Source organism: Acromyrmex echinatior, chromosome 3 (genome assembly GCF_024713525.1).
Source record: "Acromyrmex echinatior isolate Ae372 chromosome 3, ASM2471352v2, whole genome shotgun sequence".
Taxonomy (NCBI): domain Eukaryota; kingdom Metazoa; phylum Arthropoda; class Insecta; order Hymenoptera; family Formicidae; genus Acromyrmex; species Acromyrmex echinatior.
The window spans coordinates 20022063-20040663 of record NC_141854.1 but is presented as its reverse complement, the minus strand read 5'-3'; the positions used below and the strand labels follow the sequence as shown (position 1 = coordinate 20040663).

General features: G+C 30.6%; 3 protein-coding genes across 3 annotated transcripts; all 3 read left to right on the top strand.

The window, feature by feature from the left end:
* The first annotated feature begins 7633 nt into the window (after positions 1 to 7633).
* Positions 7634 to 12170, top strand: Hrd3 (HMG-coA reductase degradation 3). The gene is made up of 6 exons (XM_011056394.2): positions 7634 to 9086; positions 9182 to 9429; positions 9499 to 9978; positions 10224 to 10452; positions 10571 to 10977; positions 11049 to 12170. Exons 1-6 carry the CDS (start codon positions 8588 to 8590, stop codon positions 11475 to 11477), a joined length of 2292 nt encoding a protein of 763 aa, XP_011054696.1. The 5' UTR covers positions 7634 to 8587; the 3' UTR covers positions 11478 to 12170.
* A 138-nt stretch (positions 12171 to 12308) lies between these two features.
* LOC105146248 (cilia- and flagella-associated protein 157) lies at positions 12309 to 16270 on the top strand. Its single transcript, XM_011056395.2, has 6 exons — positions 12309 to 13207; positions 13295 to 13566; positions 13639 to 13792; positions 14034 to 14583; positions 15043 to 15174; positions 15525 to 16270. Exons 1-6 carry the CDS (start codon positions 13092 to 13094, stop codon positions 15555 to 15557), a joined length of 1257 nt encoding a protein of 418 aa, XP_011054697.2. The 5' UTR covers positions 12309 to 13091; the 3' UTR covers positions 15558 to 16270.
* On the top strand, positions 16145 to 18311 carry LOC105146249 (PI-PLC X domain-containing protein 2). Its single transcript, XM_011056396.2, has 2 exons — positions 16145 to 16278; positions 16715 to 18311. The coding sequence occupies exons 1-2, from the start codon at positions 16161 to 16163 to the stop codon at positions 17563 to 17565; spliced, it is 969 nt and encodes a 322-aa protein (XP_011054698.1). The 5' UTR covers positions 16145 to 16160; the 3' UTR covers positions 17566 to 18311.
* The last annotated feature ends 290 nt before the right edge of the window (positions 18312 to 18601 follow it).

Genomic DNA, 18601 nt, shown 5'->3' with positions numbered 1-18601 from the left:
CTTTTAGCAAAAAATATAGATAATATAAAAATATAGATAATATAATATTATATTAGGTGTTGGAATTAATTCGTAGCGTTTTACAAGTGATGGGAAGTACTTTCATTAATGTATTTTTTAATGCTCATGTGAAATAAATAACATTCTTTCATTAAAAAACGCTACGAATTAATTCCAACACCTAATACAATTGCAATGAATCATATCTTTAACCGAAGATCAATTCACGCTCACTACGCTCATAGACATTATTTATCTTTGTTTAATTATGATAAACAAGAATAAAATGATTTCAAAGCCTTGTTAATCGAGCCGCAGCACTCGTTTGTCAATATAAAATAAAAAATGAAATCATGTTATACTGTTTCTTTTATCGGAAAACGCTATTTATTATCGGACAGTTAAATTAAAAAATTCCTAACTGCAAAACTTAAAATTAACTAATCGTATTATTTTATTTTCCTTGCACATTTTTTGCAAATTATAATTTATTATAGTATTATTTTTGTAAAATGTAATAATTTTTGTAAAATGTAATTTTTAATTAATATAATTAAGTTGAAAGAAAACTAATTACCTCTATATAGCTATATCCTGATTTCTTAATCAAATTAATCAAAATATAATAACTTCTTAATTATTTTAATTAAGAAATCAGGATATAGCTATTAGGTGTTGGAATTAATTCGTAGCGTTTTTTAATGAAAGAATGTTATTTATTTCACATGAGCATTAAAAAATACATTAATGAAAGTACTTCCCATCACTTGTAAAACGCTACGAATTAATTCCAACACCTAATATATAAAGATAATTAGTTTTCTTTCAGCTTTGCAGTTGGGAATTCTTACATAAATTTATTTTAATTAATTTTAAAAAATGAGCAGGTAATAAGACTAGCTCGAATTTAAGATACAACACAATAAAAGGAATAAGGAATAAAGATCTCAAATTGGACGCACTGGAATACACGGTTTCTGATAGATTGAAACCGTTATTCCTTATTCCTAATTCTTTATTTCTTCTATTGTGGATGCATCATAAGAGTTGCATTTTAAGGCCGGAGCACAGATTTTTGCATAACGTATATTGCTTAAAGCATAAGAAAATCAACCAATTAAAGTCTTTTATAGAAAGGAAGGAAATAAAGGACTTTGATTGATTCATTTTCTTACGCATTTTCTTATGCACTATACATTATGTAGAACTGTGCTCCTGCTCTTAAGGAGAACTTTATATCTTTAATATATTATAAGTAACATGTTAAAGATATAATTTGGCGATTAGTTTTTATCATAATAAAACAAACAGTAACTCGTTTATAGATAATTGCAATAAATTGAGTTTACGAGCTGATACGTGTAATGACAATTAGCAATGATGTTCTTTATGAACTGTCAACATCTTTTATTTTTATAAACTTCTTTAATATTTCTTTAATATTTGTTTTAGAACAAATATTTTTTCTGTAAAATATATAATTGGTTAAAATAAATATTCCTTTTTTAAATACGTTAAATATACATGCGCAATTGTATCAAAAAAATATTTGTAGGCAGTAAAATTAGGAATAAAGAAAATTGCTTTAGAAACACACGAGATTAAATTATTTTATATTTAATTATAAAACACACAAATGGGAAAAATGATATACAGATTTCGTAATTCTAAAATATTAGTGTTTTTTTCTCATACTTTGTGTTATAATTTACAGATGAGAAGTAGTTTAATAAAGTTAATAACTTTTTAAAAAAAGACTAAAAATAAGTCGAATTTTGATAAAAAAAAAGTTAAAAACGTATTTCATTAATATACAGTATAAATATACAGTAAAATAAGATTCCTCTGACAAAGAAATTTCCAGAAAACGAAAAAATATTCACATTAAGAAAACATTAAAAAATAATTTTTAAAAAAATACGATGAATGCGTAGTATAAAAAATAAACAAAATATATGAATACCTGTTTTAGAATATACAATATTTATAAAATACTTACAAAATATTTATAAGTTTTATCTATATATTTACGAAACATTTATCAAAATTTTGTAAATATTTTTTTTATTGATTTTATATTACAAAGATTATACAGATTTATCACTATTCACTTATATTATGAAATATTTATCGTAAATGTTATGAAAATATTTAATAAAGAATTAACCACTAAATTTTTAGTATGGAAATCGCTATTTCGATGATCCATGAAGATGGATTGTTTAAAGAGAGGAATATTTGATTAATAAAGGTTATATTATTAATAAAGGTTGTTATCAAAAAGATGGAACATATAGTTAAAAATATATTTCTTTTGTAAATGATTTAAAATAATTCTATTTTAGCGAAGAAAGTTTCTAGTTGCAAAACAGCATTTGCTTTATTATTATGTAAAATAGAATGTTGATTTACACTCCGTGAATTAGATGATATTTTCAGCAAACATTTTAGAAATATTTACAAAATTATTACAAAAAATATTTATTTATATTTATTTATATTTATCATAAATACTATAAAAAACATTTAGCCTATATATTTTAATAATAAATAAGATTGAAAACAAGACCGTTTATGTCAAATAAACGTGGCCTTTAAAGATTCAGTACGCTCGCACGAAATATAAGAGATCTGGGTTCGATTCCCGACAATATTATCATTTCTGAAATTAATTCATTTACATGAATATATATTAGTTCAACATGTCAACTCAGACCATAGTAGTGCTTCGTATTTAAAATAATGTTATTTAACATAAACGGTCTTATTGTTCATCTTATTGTTTATATACGTGCGCTGAAAAAATGTATAACTCTGTATACATATCGGTTATTACGAAGAATATTGCTAAGGTCTCGGTGATCTAAAGACTCAGGACGCTCGCACGGAATGTAAGAGATCCGGGTTCGACTTTCGGCCAAGGCAATATTTTTCGCAATAAGTTTTTATTACAGTTTTTAAAGATTAATTTGGGAAATTTGGGGGAATTATTAATATTTCAGATTGATTGTGTTGAAAGTCCGACAACCCTATCGGCACGTAATTATCATTTCTAATTAATTCATTTATAATATATGAATATATATATTAGTTCAACATCTCAACATTCAAAGTAGTAGCGCTTCGTATTTGAAGTAATATTTTAATAATACTTTACATAAATATGTTGTATAATAATATAATAATAACATATTTACGTAATAATACAAAAAAATAGTAATAAATATTCATGAAAATTTATCATAAATATTTATCATATTCTGTGCTATCTGGATAGAAGTTTGTCGAATTTAAAAAAATAGGAAAGAGAACTTTACATAATAAATTATACATTTGCTTTAGATTAGCAAAGAGAAAAAATATAAGAGAATTAATTTCGTAAACATTATATATGTAATGTTAAAATTAACTTGAAACTTTTGCATTTCGTATTTTTCCGGATTTATTTGTTTCTTTTTCTTTTTCAATTGTCTGTCACAATTTAAAACACAATACAATTAGCCATTCAATTAATTTTATTCTTTCTTTCTCTCTTCAAACTGTCTTAAAACTATTATGTTTAATACAGGCAACTCATTGAATTATTAACACTATGTGCTAACACTATATTTTCACAGTGTGAAGCAGCTTTAAAGTTCTTCGCTATGTAAGAAAGAAAAAGAAGCAAAGTGCACAGTTGCACGACGGATGAAGTGACGGACAACGACACAGTAAGGGCCCTTATCATGAATATTGCTATGTAAATAATCCTATATAACAAATAATGATAAATTTCAAATATGTTTAATATTCATAGGATTTGTGAAATAAAACGAAAAACTTTTGAAGAATATGAATAAGTTTAATTTTTTTGTTTATTGCCATCATTGTTTCATTTTTTATTTCAAATTTCTTTTAAATCTATTTTCTCAATTAAAAAGACGCATCTATATCTTGATATAAGTTCTATTTGTTATATCATTATTCTAGCGAAAATAAAAATCGGAGCGTTAGGGCGCCTCCGGACAATATGACCAACGTATGCAAACATCATACATATACATGACATACGTAATTATCCATATTGAATGTAGATCAATATTTAGCGAACGTATGCGAAGTTGGCGTATACGTTGGAAGCCGAATATAAAGGAAGATAACAGAAATATCAACAAACCTCCTGAAGGATAAATTGGAATAACGGAACTTAAAAAAAGTGTTGTTCTAATTTATGCTTCCTAAAAGTTTTGTTGAAAAATTTCAATTATACTCTTCCTTTACATTTGGTTTATGCTTCAATTTTTATTTTCGCCATCAGTAACTATAACACACATATAAAAATATTGATATTATAAAAAAAATTGAGAATGATTTTAGAAAAATTTAAATTCTGGAAATTATTTCATTAAATATAAATACATATACATATATATAAGCAATTTATTGTTATTATTATTATTATATTAGGTGTTGGAATTAATTCGTAGCGTTTTTTAATGAAAGAATGTTATTTATTTCACATGAGCATTAAAAAATACATTAATGAAAGTACTTCCCATCACTTGTAAAACGCTACGAATTAATTCCAACACCTAATATTATTATTATTATTATTATTATTATTATTATGTACATGTATTTTAATTTTATTTTTTTGTTTTTATTTATGTCTTACGATCTAAAAATGTATGCAAAATATATTTTGAGCATCCAATCCCGGTTACATAAATTAATGTCAACATCTATAATTATTCATATAATTATTCATGGTATATATTAGGTGTTGGAATTAATTCGTAGCGTTTTTTAATGAAAGAATGTTATTTATTTCACATGAGCATTAAAAAATACATTAATGAAAGTACTTCCCATCACTTGTAAAACGCTACGAATTAATTCCAACACCTAATAAATAAACTTTATTTCCAGAATATTGTCATATTTTAAAAAAAAATTTAATTTGAATGTTTTTGCATTATTTACAAGTCTAGTTTTTTTTAGATATCTTAGATATACATAATTTTAAATTGCTTAACCGCTGTTTTGCTGAGGAATTAAGAGGACATATGTATGTATAAAAGAAAAAGAACTCCATGCAAATGCAATTAAATTTTATCTCTTTAATTAATTTTGTATGAAAGTAGCTCAAAATTTTTGAAATTAAAATACCATAGCAAGAAAGTTTTCAAAAAATAAACTATAAAGGTATATACTAAATAAATTATAAAAATCCGAACAGTAAATTTTTGAAATATAAAGGTTGAAAATTAGGCAATTATAAATTACGATTAGACCATTTGTCCGTGCATCAATATGCGATGTATGCTAATGATTGCACACACCATAGACGTTCATAAACATTATTAGGCAAGATTGTTTGCGTAAAAAACGTTCACGTAATACCGTGTGTTACATTTACTAATTTTAAGGTGAACGTATTATAATACATTTTTTACGTCATATGTATATTAATTAAAATCATCATTAATGTAATGTAATTCTATATTTGGAAGAGATTTAAGCATTTTTTAATTCCATCCAAATATTTGCGATTCATGATTCAGAATTGTGTCCAATTGAAATTTTTAAAGACTTAATAAATGTGAAAAATATTTACTTAACATTACAAATGCTTTGAAGCATTTAATTGATCAATCAGAAGAAAGAATTTTACTAATCATTTTACTTGATCAATCAAAGAATGCTTCAAAGCATTTATACCATCAAGTGGATCGCAGGCCAAATCAATTAATAAATACGAATGAGGATTCATTTTGCGCAATTATACAAATATTTATATAGATGCATCAAATTTAAAAAATTTATGTCATGTGTGTGTGTGTGTGTGTATGTGTGTGCATGTGTGTGTGTGTGTGTGTGTGTGTGTGTGTGTGTGTGTGTGTGTGTGTGTGTGTGTGTGTGTGTGCATGTGTATGTAAAATAATGTTTTTCAATGTTCTGATAACAAGATACAGCTATGCAAATGCAGCTTTTACGGAGTAAAAATATATAGTGATATTACAATGACGTCAACGGAAATACAAGAATAGCAATATATTATGAAAAGTTTCAATTGTAAAAAAATCGTGACAGATGTTTAAATCTAGAAGATTATATCAATACCAACAAACACTCACACAATTGTAATCTGCTAAACAAGTCCAATAGTACGTACTGCTATATATAATGTTATCTTACAGTGACATAGCAAACAATATATTATAACATATTTTCTGTTATTTTTTTTTGATTTCTCATTTGATAAACGACATGATAAAATCTTATAAAAATAAAGAAATAAAAGAAATGCTCTAAATGTTAATTAATATTATTCAAGAACTATAAAACATAATATATTAGGTGTTGGAATTAATTCGTAGCGTTTTACAAGTGATGGGAAGTACTTTCATTAATGTATTTTTTAATGCTCATGTGAAATAAATAACATTCTTTCATTAAAAAACGCTACGAATTAATTCCAACACCTAATAATTTGAATGCATTTCTTTTATTTTTTTATTTTTTATAAAATTTTATGTGCGTACCATACAAATATAAATAACAAATATATTTTTGTAATTTTGCTGTGCCAATGCAAGATAGCAGCCTTCAAGAATTAACACCTCCCCTCCCAACTAACATCAATCATCATGCTTAGTACATACATAGATCTTAGTATATATATGTAGGAATATAGGCTTTAGGTTTGTTCTCATTGCATGCTCGAACATGCTTACTCCACTATACTTTAATATGCTTTTATAAAGCTTAGATAATAACAGGTGCATTTTCACACAATTTTCATAAGCCGCTTAAACTATAGCCGTTTCAGCAACAAAAGTCATCACGTGATTTTTTTTTATTACTGAAACGGTCAGTTTGAGTTACTAAAATATAATATATTTCAGTAGTTTGAGCGGCTCGTGAAAATACACCTTTATTTGAAAAAAATCCATAAAGTCTGATCTAAAATTGCGTAAGCGTAGTTGTAAGAATTAATCAATCGCAGTCAAATATGAAGAAAATATTTCACTGTGATTAGTTAATTTTTAAGTCTATTCTATAATTGCGTAGTTGTAAGTGGTGTAATTGTAAGAATTGACCAATCACAGTTAAATATTATTTTCGTATTCGGCTGTGATTGGTGAAATTTTACAACTACGACTATTTACAACTGCGCTTACACAATTGTAGAATAGGCTTTACTACAATCACTTACACTCAAAGTTGAGAAGATTACTTTTTTCGTTACTTTTTATAATAAACATTGCAATTTTTTATAAATGTTAAGGTTGTGCCAGGTTGGGAAAAGACTTTTATCAAATTGTTTATTATAAAAAGTAACGAAAAAGTAATGGAAAAAAATAACGCTTCCCAACTCTTACATTTATGTAATTGTAAAATGGACTTTATAAATGATCATAGTTGTAAGAATTCAGCAATCACAGTCGGATATTCTCTTCGTATTCAATTGTGATTGGTCAATTCTTGTAATTATTTACAACTATGTTTACGTAATTGTAGATTGGGTTAGAAAATATTAGAAATAAGAATAATTATTAAGATTTTAACCTACCAGAAACCGTGCATTCTGATGTAACCAGTTTCTGATATTAAGTTAAAATCTTAATATTTACTCCTGTTTCTCTAATTTTTCTTCCATTTTGCGTAGTCTCTTTTATTCATTGCAATGGTTGCCAACGGTTGTGCGATTGTCACGTATTCATTACTTCTCGTATAAAAAATCATTATTCGAATTCTGAAATGTTTCAATTTTTATGAAACTTCGAAAAAAAAAATCATATTCGTTCAAAGCGCATTCACAAATGCAATCGGAATAAAACTTTTTGAACTGCTAACCTATAAACTTTTATAAATCTATCTGTCTGTCAACTTCTACAAAGTGCAGTTGGGGCAACTTAGCGGCTTAATTAATTCCATTAGAAGACGACATTATTATTATTATTATCATTTTTTCTTCTACTTATCTATTCTTATCTAAAACGCAAAACATATTACGCCGTTCCATCGTACGCGTTTCTGAGTGGAGGCAAAGGACATACAAATAACATCAGAATTTTTTATATATCGAGGAAAAAAACTATTTTGCTTCATCGCATTCAGTCGACGGTGGACGCGGTGGACGTGAGTAGACGTGGTGAGGACATGTCGCTACTGCGCGGTGTAAACAAGGTGTAATCAGGTGTAATACGCATTCGTGTGCGGCACGGACGACGTGAAGCCACGTTTATTATGGCGATTACACGCTTTTAGCGGTGAACAGCTGACTCGACGAATGTTTTCCCGCGTGGTGTATCATAACGCGTGTACAGACGACTCGTGACGAGTCCTCGTTTGGTCGATCGCGAGCCTACTGTTTTTGTTGACATCCGTCGGCCGCGGGAAGATGTGTATTGACGTGTCCTAATGACGTAATTGGTCGAAGAGGCGAGACGGCTCTCGCGAATGTCCACGTATGTACGTGTCAAATGCGATCAATCGTGCGTCTCTCGTATAACCGCGTGCCCGAGAGGGCGATGAGCACGTTAAGGTCACCGGCGTTTATAGGTTTGTAATGAGGCCTCGCGTTTGAATTTTCGCCGAAGCTATGAAGTCCAACGGGAGGATGGTGTTCCTGCCGCTCCTAGCGTTGTTTCTCCTGAGCACCGCGGAACTGGAGACTGGCTCGAAGAAGCGCGGCGATATCACGCAGAAATCGAATACTAATGAAGAAACGGAGGAGGAGGTCGCGATCGAGGATATCGAGAATGCCTTCGAACAACTGCGCGAGCTAAGTGTTCTTCGTGACACGATAATGAAGCTCGTACCGACGTCCGATCCGATCTACGAGAAGATCAACAAGCAGACTGGTAAAAAGGAGGATGGAGAGAGCAAGACGGAGACCGCCAACAAGGAGTCCCTGGAGAATCCAGGAACAAGGAACGTATGGATGAAGACTATGATAGCTCAGACAAAAGATACAGACTCTATAGTTTTAAATGAGAGACCATTGGATGAAGAGGATATGGAATCCTGGGAAGCTCAAGAGCTGTACGAAACGCTCGAGGAGGAGGTCCAAGAACCATTGTCAGTGGAACAACAAGCAGGTACGTGAAATTTAGACACGCTTTGTTCTTATCAGATGACACAATGACATTTTATTTGTGTTATTAATGATCTTTGTTGTAATTTTTTTTTTTAGCCGAGCAATTGTTCAAAAAAGCAGAAAGTATCATAAATGCGATGCGCGCAAACAAAGAAGAGGGTTATAGATTGCTCGTTGAAGCAGCAAAGTTAGGTCATCGTGAGGCAAAATCTATATTGACATGGGCAAGATTACTTGGGTCTCCCTTGGGTTCGACTACTCTGGAAATAGCTATTAATGACATACCTAATATATTTAAAATATTCAAGGAACTTGCGGATACTGGACTCCCATCTGCTCACATGGTACGTATATAATAAATAACATTAAGTTTGGCAGAATTTTATAATCAATTCTCTTATATTTGTATACAGGGAATGGGATTTTTGTATGCAATCGGTATTGGTGGAGTTAATGCATCTCAAGCAAAAGCTTTACTTCATTATACTGTAGCTGCTCTTGGTGGTGATGTTCGTGCTCAAATGGTAATGGGATATCGTAATTGGGCAGGTGTAACAACACCAGCTTCTTGTGAACGTGCTTTAGACTTTTATCGAAAAGTAGCGAAGAAGGTCGCGGAAGAAGTCTCATTGAGTGGTGGTCCAGTAGTTCAACGGGTTCGACTCTTAGACGAGCATGAAAACCCAGGATATACTTCTGGAATTTTTGATCAAGATTTAATAGAGTACTATCAATTGTTAGCCAAAAAGGGCGATACTCAGGCACAAGTCGGACTTGGACAACTTCATTATCAAGGAGGTAGAGGAGTTCCTCTGGATCACGAAAGAGCAGTGCAGTATTTTCAACATGCTGCTGACGCTGGCAATCCAGTAGCTATGGCATTCCTTGGAAAGGTAAAATGAAATTTTAACAACAATACTTATATCTATAATATTAGGTGTAGTAAAAAGAAATCCATTATTTTTCCAATAGATGGCTTTAGTAATCTGTATCTCATCTACGCGTGATACAGATTACTAAAGCCATCTATTGGAAAAATAATGGATTTCTTTTTACTATACCTAATATTATATACAAAGTTGCATGATTGTTAAATATATTGTAATTATATGATATTCTTTTCACATGTTTTCTGCAGATTTATTTAGAAGGAAGTGAAATTGTGAAGCAAGACAATGAAACAGCATATAAATATTTCAAAAAAGCTGCAGAATTAGGCAATCCAGTAGGCCAGAGTGGATTAGGTCTGATGTACTTATACGGAATGGGAGTAGAAAGAAATACTGGTAAAGCATTGCAATATTTCAGTCAAGCTGCGGAACAAGGTTGGGTTGATGGACAGTTGCAATTAGGCAATATGTATTTCAGTAAGTATATGTGCATAATTATATTTGCATAATTATTCTGTCGTCTCTTGTTCACATAAATAATTATCTACTATTTTATAATACTGTAATATTTTTGTAATAATGAATATATTTTTAGGTGGTATAGGTGTGAGACGAGATTATAAAATGGCAAATAAGTATTTTAATTTAGCTAGTCAGTCTGGTCATGTATTAGCATACTATAATCTTGCTCAGATGCATGCCACTGGCACTGGAATGATGAGAAGTTGTCCGACAGCCGTGGAATTAATGAAAAACGTTGCTGAAAGAGGAAAGTGGAGCGACCAATTGATGGTCGCACATTCTGATTATAGAGACGGCAGAGTGAACGAAGCATTCCTCAATTACGCTCTGTTTTCCGAAATGGGTTATGAGGTTGCGCAAAGTAACGCGGCATTCATTTTAGATAGAGGAGAAACTGGTATTTTATCAGAAGAGCAAGGCTTGGTTAGAGCTTTGGCACTATGGGCACGAGCTGCTGCACAAGGCTATTCCGCTGCGCAGGTGGGTGTACAAATCAAAGTTGAAAAATTTACATTTGTACTTCGAATATGAAATGACTTCTATTACTTCAGGTAAAACTTGGAGATGCGCATTATTACGGCAGAGGAACAAAAGTTGATTATGAAGTTGCTGCGAGTCATTACCGTTCGGCATCCGAACAACAGCACAATGCTCAGGCCATGTTCAACTTGGGATATATGCATGAACGCGGTCTAGGTTTAGCTAAAGACCGACATTTAGCTAAACGATGCTACGATTTAGCTGCAGATGCTAGTCCTGATGCGCGAATACCTGTAGCATTAGCTTTGATCAAACTTTCTTTTCTCTTTGGCTTTGATTACCTACAAGAATTCAGTTTAGTCGATCAATTGGATAAATGGGATCAATTGCTTGGACAAAACTGGGATTTATATCTTATTGGATTTCTTACAGGAATGCTTAGTCTTATTATATACTTCCGCAGACCGCAGCCACCTCCCCCACCGAGACCTGTTAACTAAATTTTGTACTTTCATTCATTTTGTTTCATATATATGAATATACATAGATTTTTCTAGACTAAGCTTGGAAAGAATTTTATAAAAGATTCATATTGGAACATCATTTTTGATAACATCCTTCCTATGGCGCAAGTTGAGTAACCTCGAGTTCAATATTTCAGTGCATTAAATGTATATATCATAGTAATTTACTTCTAACTCAGAGATTACTCCTAAATTTGTTGAAAGTTATATAACTGATAATTGGTAATTTTTTAATATAAATTTGGTTAGTTCTCGTATGCTAATGTGTGAACTCTAAGCTTAGTTTCTAGTTTATAAAGTTCCATTATTAAGCTCACACACAATGTATATCATGTGAGTAGGAATATTGTCCATAAATGAACGGATTTATTACGACATATTTAGAATTCCCTCTTTTTGCAAAACAATCAAATTTATTTAAATTCACAATTCTGTATATTATATTTTCTTATAAATATAAATATAACTTTCTTATAAATTGAATTACCTTTGCAATAATCTTATTTCATGATAGTTTTGTACAATTAAATCACTTATATATATAAAACTCTTTTCAGTGACACGTTTGTAATTATCTTAGATTACACATGATACATATTAAAATATTACAAAATATTGCTGTAACATAAAATACGAATTAAAAGGTTGTTGATTATTTATCTAATAAAATTGTTTTATTGCCAAAGAATATTACGATTTTTGTGCACGATATTGCAGTGGCTGTGTAAATAATTGTAATTGTGCAAATAGATTGGATTGTATATATGCTAAAATTGAGTGAAATGAAAATGTTAGAAACGTGTAAATGTCATGGATATGTAGTATATATATATATATGCCAAGTATTGAAATGTTTCTTACATACGTATTCTTATTTACAACTTGTTCTATTACATTATATACAGGATATACCAGAGTTTATGATGTAGCTTATAATATTATAATGAGTAAAATTAAAATACAAATTTATTTCTTTGTTCTATTATATTATTGTCGAATTATATTAATTTAAGCAAACGTAATTAATATTTAAAGCGACATTAGTAGATTGGAATAATTGGAATATCCTGTATATAAATATGTATTATTTGTTATTATTCGTTAATATTTTCTTACGTAATATAATCTTTTATTATTGTATAAGAATTGTTATTTTAATTGATATTTTATGTTACTCATATTGTGTTGACATTTATTCACGCATATACCTCATACTCATGGTAGTTATGCATTTATATTTTTATAGAAGATATAATGTAAAAAGAATCATGGAAAATATTTACTTGTAAGATATATTATTGAACCATGAAAGATATATTTGGTTTTGTTGTCTCTTTACTATGGCAACAGGGGAAAGGAGATACGCTAAATCAGAAAATTGCATCGATATTTGACGTTGTGTACCGAATAGTGGAGACAATGCAGTAATTTCAATCGAATTTAAAAATCTTGACTCGATTTTTTATTAAATTTCGATTTCCTACGACATATATTTCTGATATAAGTAATTTAAGATGAATTGACAAAAAATTTCAAAGCATGCACATTTTATGCACAGAGAACGCTTAAGTAGTGTGTAAAAATAGAAAGATGTTGAAAAAGAAGAACAAAGAGAAGAAAAAAAATTTACGGAAAAAATATTTAAACGAACAAGAAACGCTATCTTACGAACAACAAATTCTAGACAACAATAGACAACTATCACGGTTTGTTCATTAAGATTGAGGCTGACACTTTGATTTTTCTTTCTTTCTGGCTTGCATTTAATGATTTGTCCCTCCCAATGTTTTAAGGCTACGCAGTCGAAATGAGGAACTTGAAATCGAGGTAAAGAATTTGACGAAGAAATATGAGCAGTTAAAAGAGGATCGATCTGATGTCGTGGCGCATTTAAAACGAGACTTGGAGGGAAGGATAGAAGAAGCTCGCGAACTAAACGAACGTTTATCGGCCATGAAAGAATTGAGAAAGCAAGAGCAAGTAGAGTATAAAAAGAAAGAAAATGCGATGGAACAAGAATACCGTGCTATGGAAAGTAATCTGAGCGCTGAAGTAAAACTTGCAGGTATAAAATTGTCGTAATAAAAGAGCAGAAAAGGCAATACAAAAATTGCATGTTCTATTACTTTACATTCAGCTGGGAAGCTGAATGCGTTGGAGGACTGGAGATTAGCCCGCTTGAATTTAATGCGTAAATTTGAGATACAAGAGGAAGAAATGGCGAAACAAGAGGAAGCACACAAGACGACGCTTTATGAAACGGAGAAATCAGTCATTGTTACTAAGGCTAAGTAAACAAATTAATTAATAGCTTTTTATTATCGTAAATGTCACGAATAACAATAATTTTCAGAAGTTGCAATCTTATCTTAATATCTTTATTCTTCAAGATTTATATGCTTTGGAGATAATTTTTAACAAACTTTTATCGCTTAATTTATATATATATATATATATATATATATATATACACACACACTATATAATATTGTTTAATATACTTTAACATCAGACAAATTCTATGTATTGTAGAATGCAGAAAGAGATGGAGGAACGATTGAAGCAGCTTGCTCAAGAATTCAAAGAAGCAACCAATATCCGTATAGCAAACATGATGCATAACGCGATCAGGAGGAACATCGCGTTGAATCACGAGCTGAATTCGATGTTGAAGGTTTGCCAGAATCTGGAAACGAAGAGCGCGGAATGCAAAGAAACCGATCGTGCGCTCAGATTGCAGTGCGAATTGCTCGAAGGCGAAGCCAAAATAGCGCAGGAAGATGTAATAAAGTACAGACATGCGATGCATGATTTCGCCAAAGAATACATAAACACGATCCTTGAATACGGTCGAATACAACGTGAGAACATGAGGCTCAGCCATTACGAGGAAATAATGAAGGAATACAAGGCGAAATGCACGAAATCGGAAGAGAAAGTGAAGGTTCTCGAGCGACATTTACAGGAGACCAAAAAGATTCGGGAGGAAGTCCTGATGGAAGTGCGAAAGAAGTGCAAGGAATTCAATAACTTGAACAAGATTCTGAACGAAACCAAACAATGCGTCCTGGAAGCGTTAGAGGTATCGTTTCTTTGAACAGACATGCAAATGTATAGAGTTCTTCAATAGCACATATACATTCAAATCTTAAACTCATGAAGGAAAACCACTCTTTGAACCTTGGCTTCTTCCTGATTTTGTTACAGTTGCAATTTTTATCTTGTAAACTCATTAGATAGAAATATATACGTGGTCACAAATAAATACATGAAAAAATTGAATTATTATTATACAATAACAATAACATGTATATTTTTTATATATTATTGTTAAGTTAATTATTATTAAATTATCATTAACAGTTACACGTAAAGATTTAGATACGAGCATGTATCGCAAATGTGTCTCAATATACAATTTAAGATATTTATCTTTCTCATTTATACGATAAAAAAAAAATCATTCTACATGATAAATCATTCTATATGATAAAAAAAAATCATTTTATATGATAAAATATAAAAAACAATTATTTTTCAGTTGCAAGAGCATGTTTGCACAAGTGATACTTGTACTTCATGTTGCGCTGATCAGAAACAGAAGATTATTTATTCGCTGCAGAATATACTCGAGAAGCATATTTCCGATGTAGTCGAAGATGATGATTCACAGGTAAGATGTGTCACGTAATAATACAATATAATGCTACGTAAATAAGAAGACATGACGCAGAATAATTTTACATGACTTCAGTATTTCTTAATACGATTTCCATTAGGTATTGTAATATTAAAAAATTTTGAAAGATTTATATGAGCAACAAGAGAGATAATACACACGAACACACGCACACACATATATGTTTTATTATTATATACATTTAATATTTATATTCATGTAATATGTCAAAATTTATATTCTTAAAAATATACTTCTAAGGATAACAATAGAATAATGTTTGCTGTTTTAATTAATATATGAATAGCTCCTTAAAAAAAACTTAAAAATCATTATAATTTCAGGTGATGAAAACCGAGGATAAATCTTTGGAGTAAGATTTCTTGTTCTAATACACGCAGAAAGAGAGTTGGCTTCTGATTAATATTTATATGCAGAAAGGCAGCTCAGTTTTATCAAGATTTCTGTATATATCTCGCGATACATTCATAAACTGATTACGTGAAGGAAAATATGCGTATGCGCAGAACAGAGCGTGTGTAGCGTTATTTATTTCTTTGAGGGACTCGCTAGCAATCTCGCCAAGTTTCCATCGCTTACATTATCATCACACAGAAATTGCAAAAACAATTATGAGATGTGCAAGGCAGCAATAAAATTTAGTTCTTTGTCGGATATGATTAAGGCTGATATACATAGCAAATGCTGCACGTGCATTTACAGAGCGAGGTTAAGCTGGATGAATGTACACTAGCTGCATAGCATGGTCGGGCTTGAAATCATCGTGAGAAAATACATGAATATCTATAAAGCATCAACATTATACAAGGCAGCGCGTCATTTGCATCACACGCAGGTCGATACCTGCGGTTGTATTACTCGCGCCTCCGTGACTCCGCGAACCAACAATGCATTCTCTTGTGTTTCATTCAAATCTCCAGTAAGAGAAGTGATACGCGATTGTTGGAAATTTGGACATTATGGAAGATAGAAGAAAGGGAGAGAACATTACAGTTTTGAACGACGATCTGGAGTTTTGGATGACTCGGTTTCCGGCGCCACTCAAAAATATACCCATAATACATCTGGCGATACCCGGTACGTTTAAATCACTCTGCTTGATGCGCAGTTACATTCGTGCCTGTAGAAATTGAGATATTTACACGAGAGATAAGTTCATTATTCAATTAAGATTAAGTTTCATTATTCAATTTATATTCATTTGTAAATAATGAAATGTATGATATTTTGACTTAATAAGCTTCGATAAAAGATAAGAATAATTGCAAGAGAAAGTTCCTTAATTTATATTCATCTACAATTGTTGACTTAATATCTTTACATTGAAACATTAAAGATTCTTTGATATTATAGGCATTTAATTTCTAGTTTATCGATTGTGTTCTCACATACGGTCTAAAATAAGAGTCTTATTAATATCTTTGTTTTTTGCATTACTCTCCGAAATATATTTGTGTAAATGAAACTTAATTTTTATTTAATTATCTACAAGATACAACTTGATAATTTCCAGGTTCTCATGATACCATGACTTATACGATCGATAGACACAACGACGTGGGACCAGATGAACCTGCTTTCGTTCGAACGCTCGGCCGCTACTGTTCATTCGTTGCCAAGCCCATTATTTTAAATTGGTCTATTACACAGCGCGATGATATCAAGCAACAACTTAATGGCGGAATCCGATATTTAGATCTGCGCGTTGCCACGAAGCCGGGAACCAATAATATATACTTCCTTCACGGTCTGTACGGTGCAGAAATCAGCAAGCCACTTCTCGACGTGGCTAACTGGCTTAGCTCGCATGCGAATGAGATCGTTATCCTGGACTTGCAGCATTTCTATGCCTTCAAGGAAGTGGATCATAAACGTCTCATAGACAAAATAACTCAAATTTTCCGCGGAAAATTGTGTCCGGTCTCATCCAGATTTCATCATATAACACTACAATGGCTAGTCCTAAAGAGATACCAGGTGTTCGTGATTTACAGAAATGTTTATGCGCGTAATTACACGAATTTATGGCCATCCGGTCTCTGGCGTACCGTGTGGCCCAATACCATACGCGTGGACGAACTGATTAATTTTTTGAATATTGAACTACAGAGCAGATCATTGGACATTGCATTCATATCGCAATGCCTCCTGACGCCGGATACACTCTACGTCATGAAACATTTGTGTGGTACCTTGCAAAGAGATCTAGTGTCTCGCTGTCAGAAAGAAATTCTCTCCTGGATAAGTCAGAAATATCCTGGTCGCGGCGGACTTAATATAGTCATAGCGGATTTTGTATCGGATAGCAACTTTCTATTTTCCAAAACAGTTATCCAGAGTAATATGAAACTTTTGCACAGTTAGTTAATTTAATTTTACTTCTGCTTTAAAATATAAATAACATATATAATAATAGCAAAACTGTAGATCAAATATTTTCATCTGTCTTAGTGAAGGAGATATCTTTAAATTCAAAACTGCTTAACTCTAGCTAGAAGTATCAATGTTTTTTATTCATTAAAGATTAAAATTGAATAGTGAATGAACTACTATGAAAATAAAAAAAATGATAAAAGACCAAATATTTCATTAGGATGCAGTTAAAAAGTAAAAAAATTTCAGAATCCTATCTTTTACACAAAACATATTAATATAAAAAATATTAATATAAAAAATGACAGTTTGATACTTTTAGTATTAAAATATTTGTATAGTGTGCTTACTTAAGCTAATTCTACAATGTGCTCTTTGTTTCCTGTGCTGTTTATCTCTTGCCTTTTTTGGTCAATAAAACAAGAGATAAATAGCAAGAAACAGAAAATAAATAGCACATTGTAGAATTAGCCTTAATGACCATTAATTATTATTCAAATTTTCAATTTTACACTTGGCGTGTAAAGTCGTAAATAAAATTAATATAAAAAAGGTTAACATTCAAACTTAATATATATATATATATATTTCGAACTAATCGGTTTTACTTAGACAATTACATATTTCTGCTAAGCTATTGTAATTATAAATATTTATGCTAAGTATACTATGGCACATTACTTGGAAAACAAATGATTAATTATTATGCACAATAAATAATATATTTTTATCTCGCATTTTACAAGCTTAATGATTTTGCCTTCAAACTTCAATTTATATGATGGGAGGGGGATGTAATAATATAAAAAATATTAAACACATCCAAACAATTGTGTTATATATTATTGGATGTATTGATAATTAAATTATTTATAACTGAACTAATGATGCATTTATCTCAGATGTGAGAAAAAGAAAGTTTTTGGAATATTAATACGGATTTCTTGAATACAAATGCTGTTTTAGTAAAAATGTTGGTGTTAAAGGAAAATTTTGTGGATATTTTATTGTATCAGTTCGTTGATAT

Coding starts and splice junctions, on each gene's coding strand:
- Hrd3 (XM_011056394.2), top strand. CDS start 8,588: ATGAAGTCCAACGGGAGGATGGTGTTCCTGCCGCTCCTAGCGTTGTTT. Junction 9,087..9,181: donor GTCAGTGGAACAACAAGCAG/GTACGTGAAATT, acceptor TTTTTTTTTTAG/CCGAGCAATTGTTCAAAAAA. Junction 9,979..10,223: donor CTATGGCATTCCTTGGAAAG/GTAAAATGAAAT, acceptor TGTTTTCTGCAG/ATTTATTTAGAAGGAAGTGA.
- LOC105146248 (XM_011056395.2), top strand. CDS start 13,092: ATGTTGAAAAAGAAGAACAAAGAGAAGAAAAAAAATTTACGGAAAAAA. Junction 13,793..14,033: donor GTCATTGTTACTAAGGCTAA/GTAAACAAATTA, acceptor TATGTATTGTAG/AATGCAGAAAGAGATGGAGG. Junction 14,584..15,042: donor GCGTCCTGGAAGCGTTAGAG/GTATCGTTTCTT, acceptor ATTATTTTTCAG/TTGCAAGAGCATGTTTGCAC.
- LOC105146249 (XM_011056396.2), top strand. CDS start 16,161: ATGGAAGATAGAAGAAAGGGAGAGAACATTACAGTTTTGAACGACGAT. Junction 16,279..16,714: donor AATACATCTGGCGATACCCG/GTACGTTTAAAT, acceptor GATAATTTCCAG/GTTCTCATGATACCATGACT.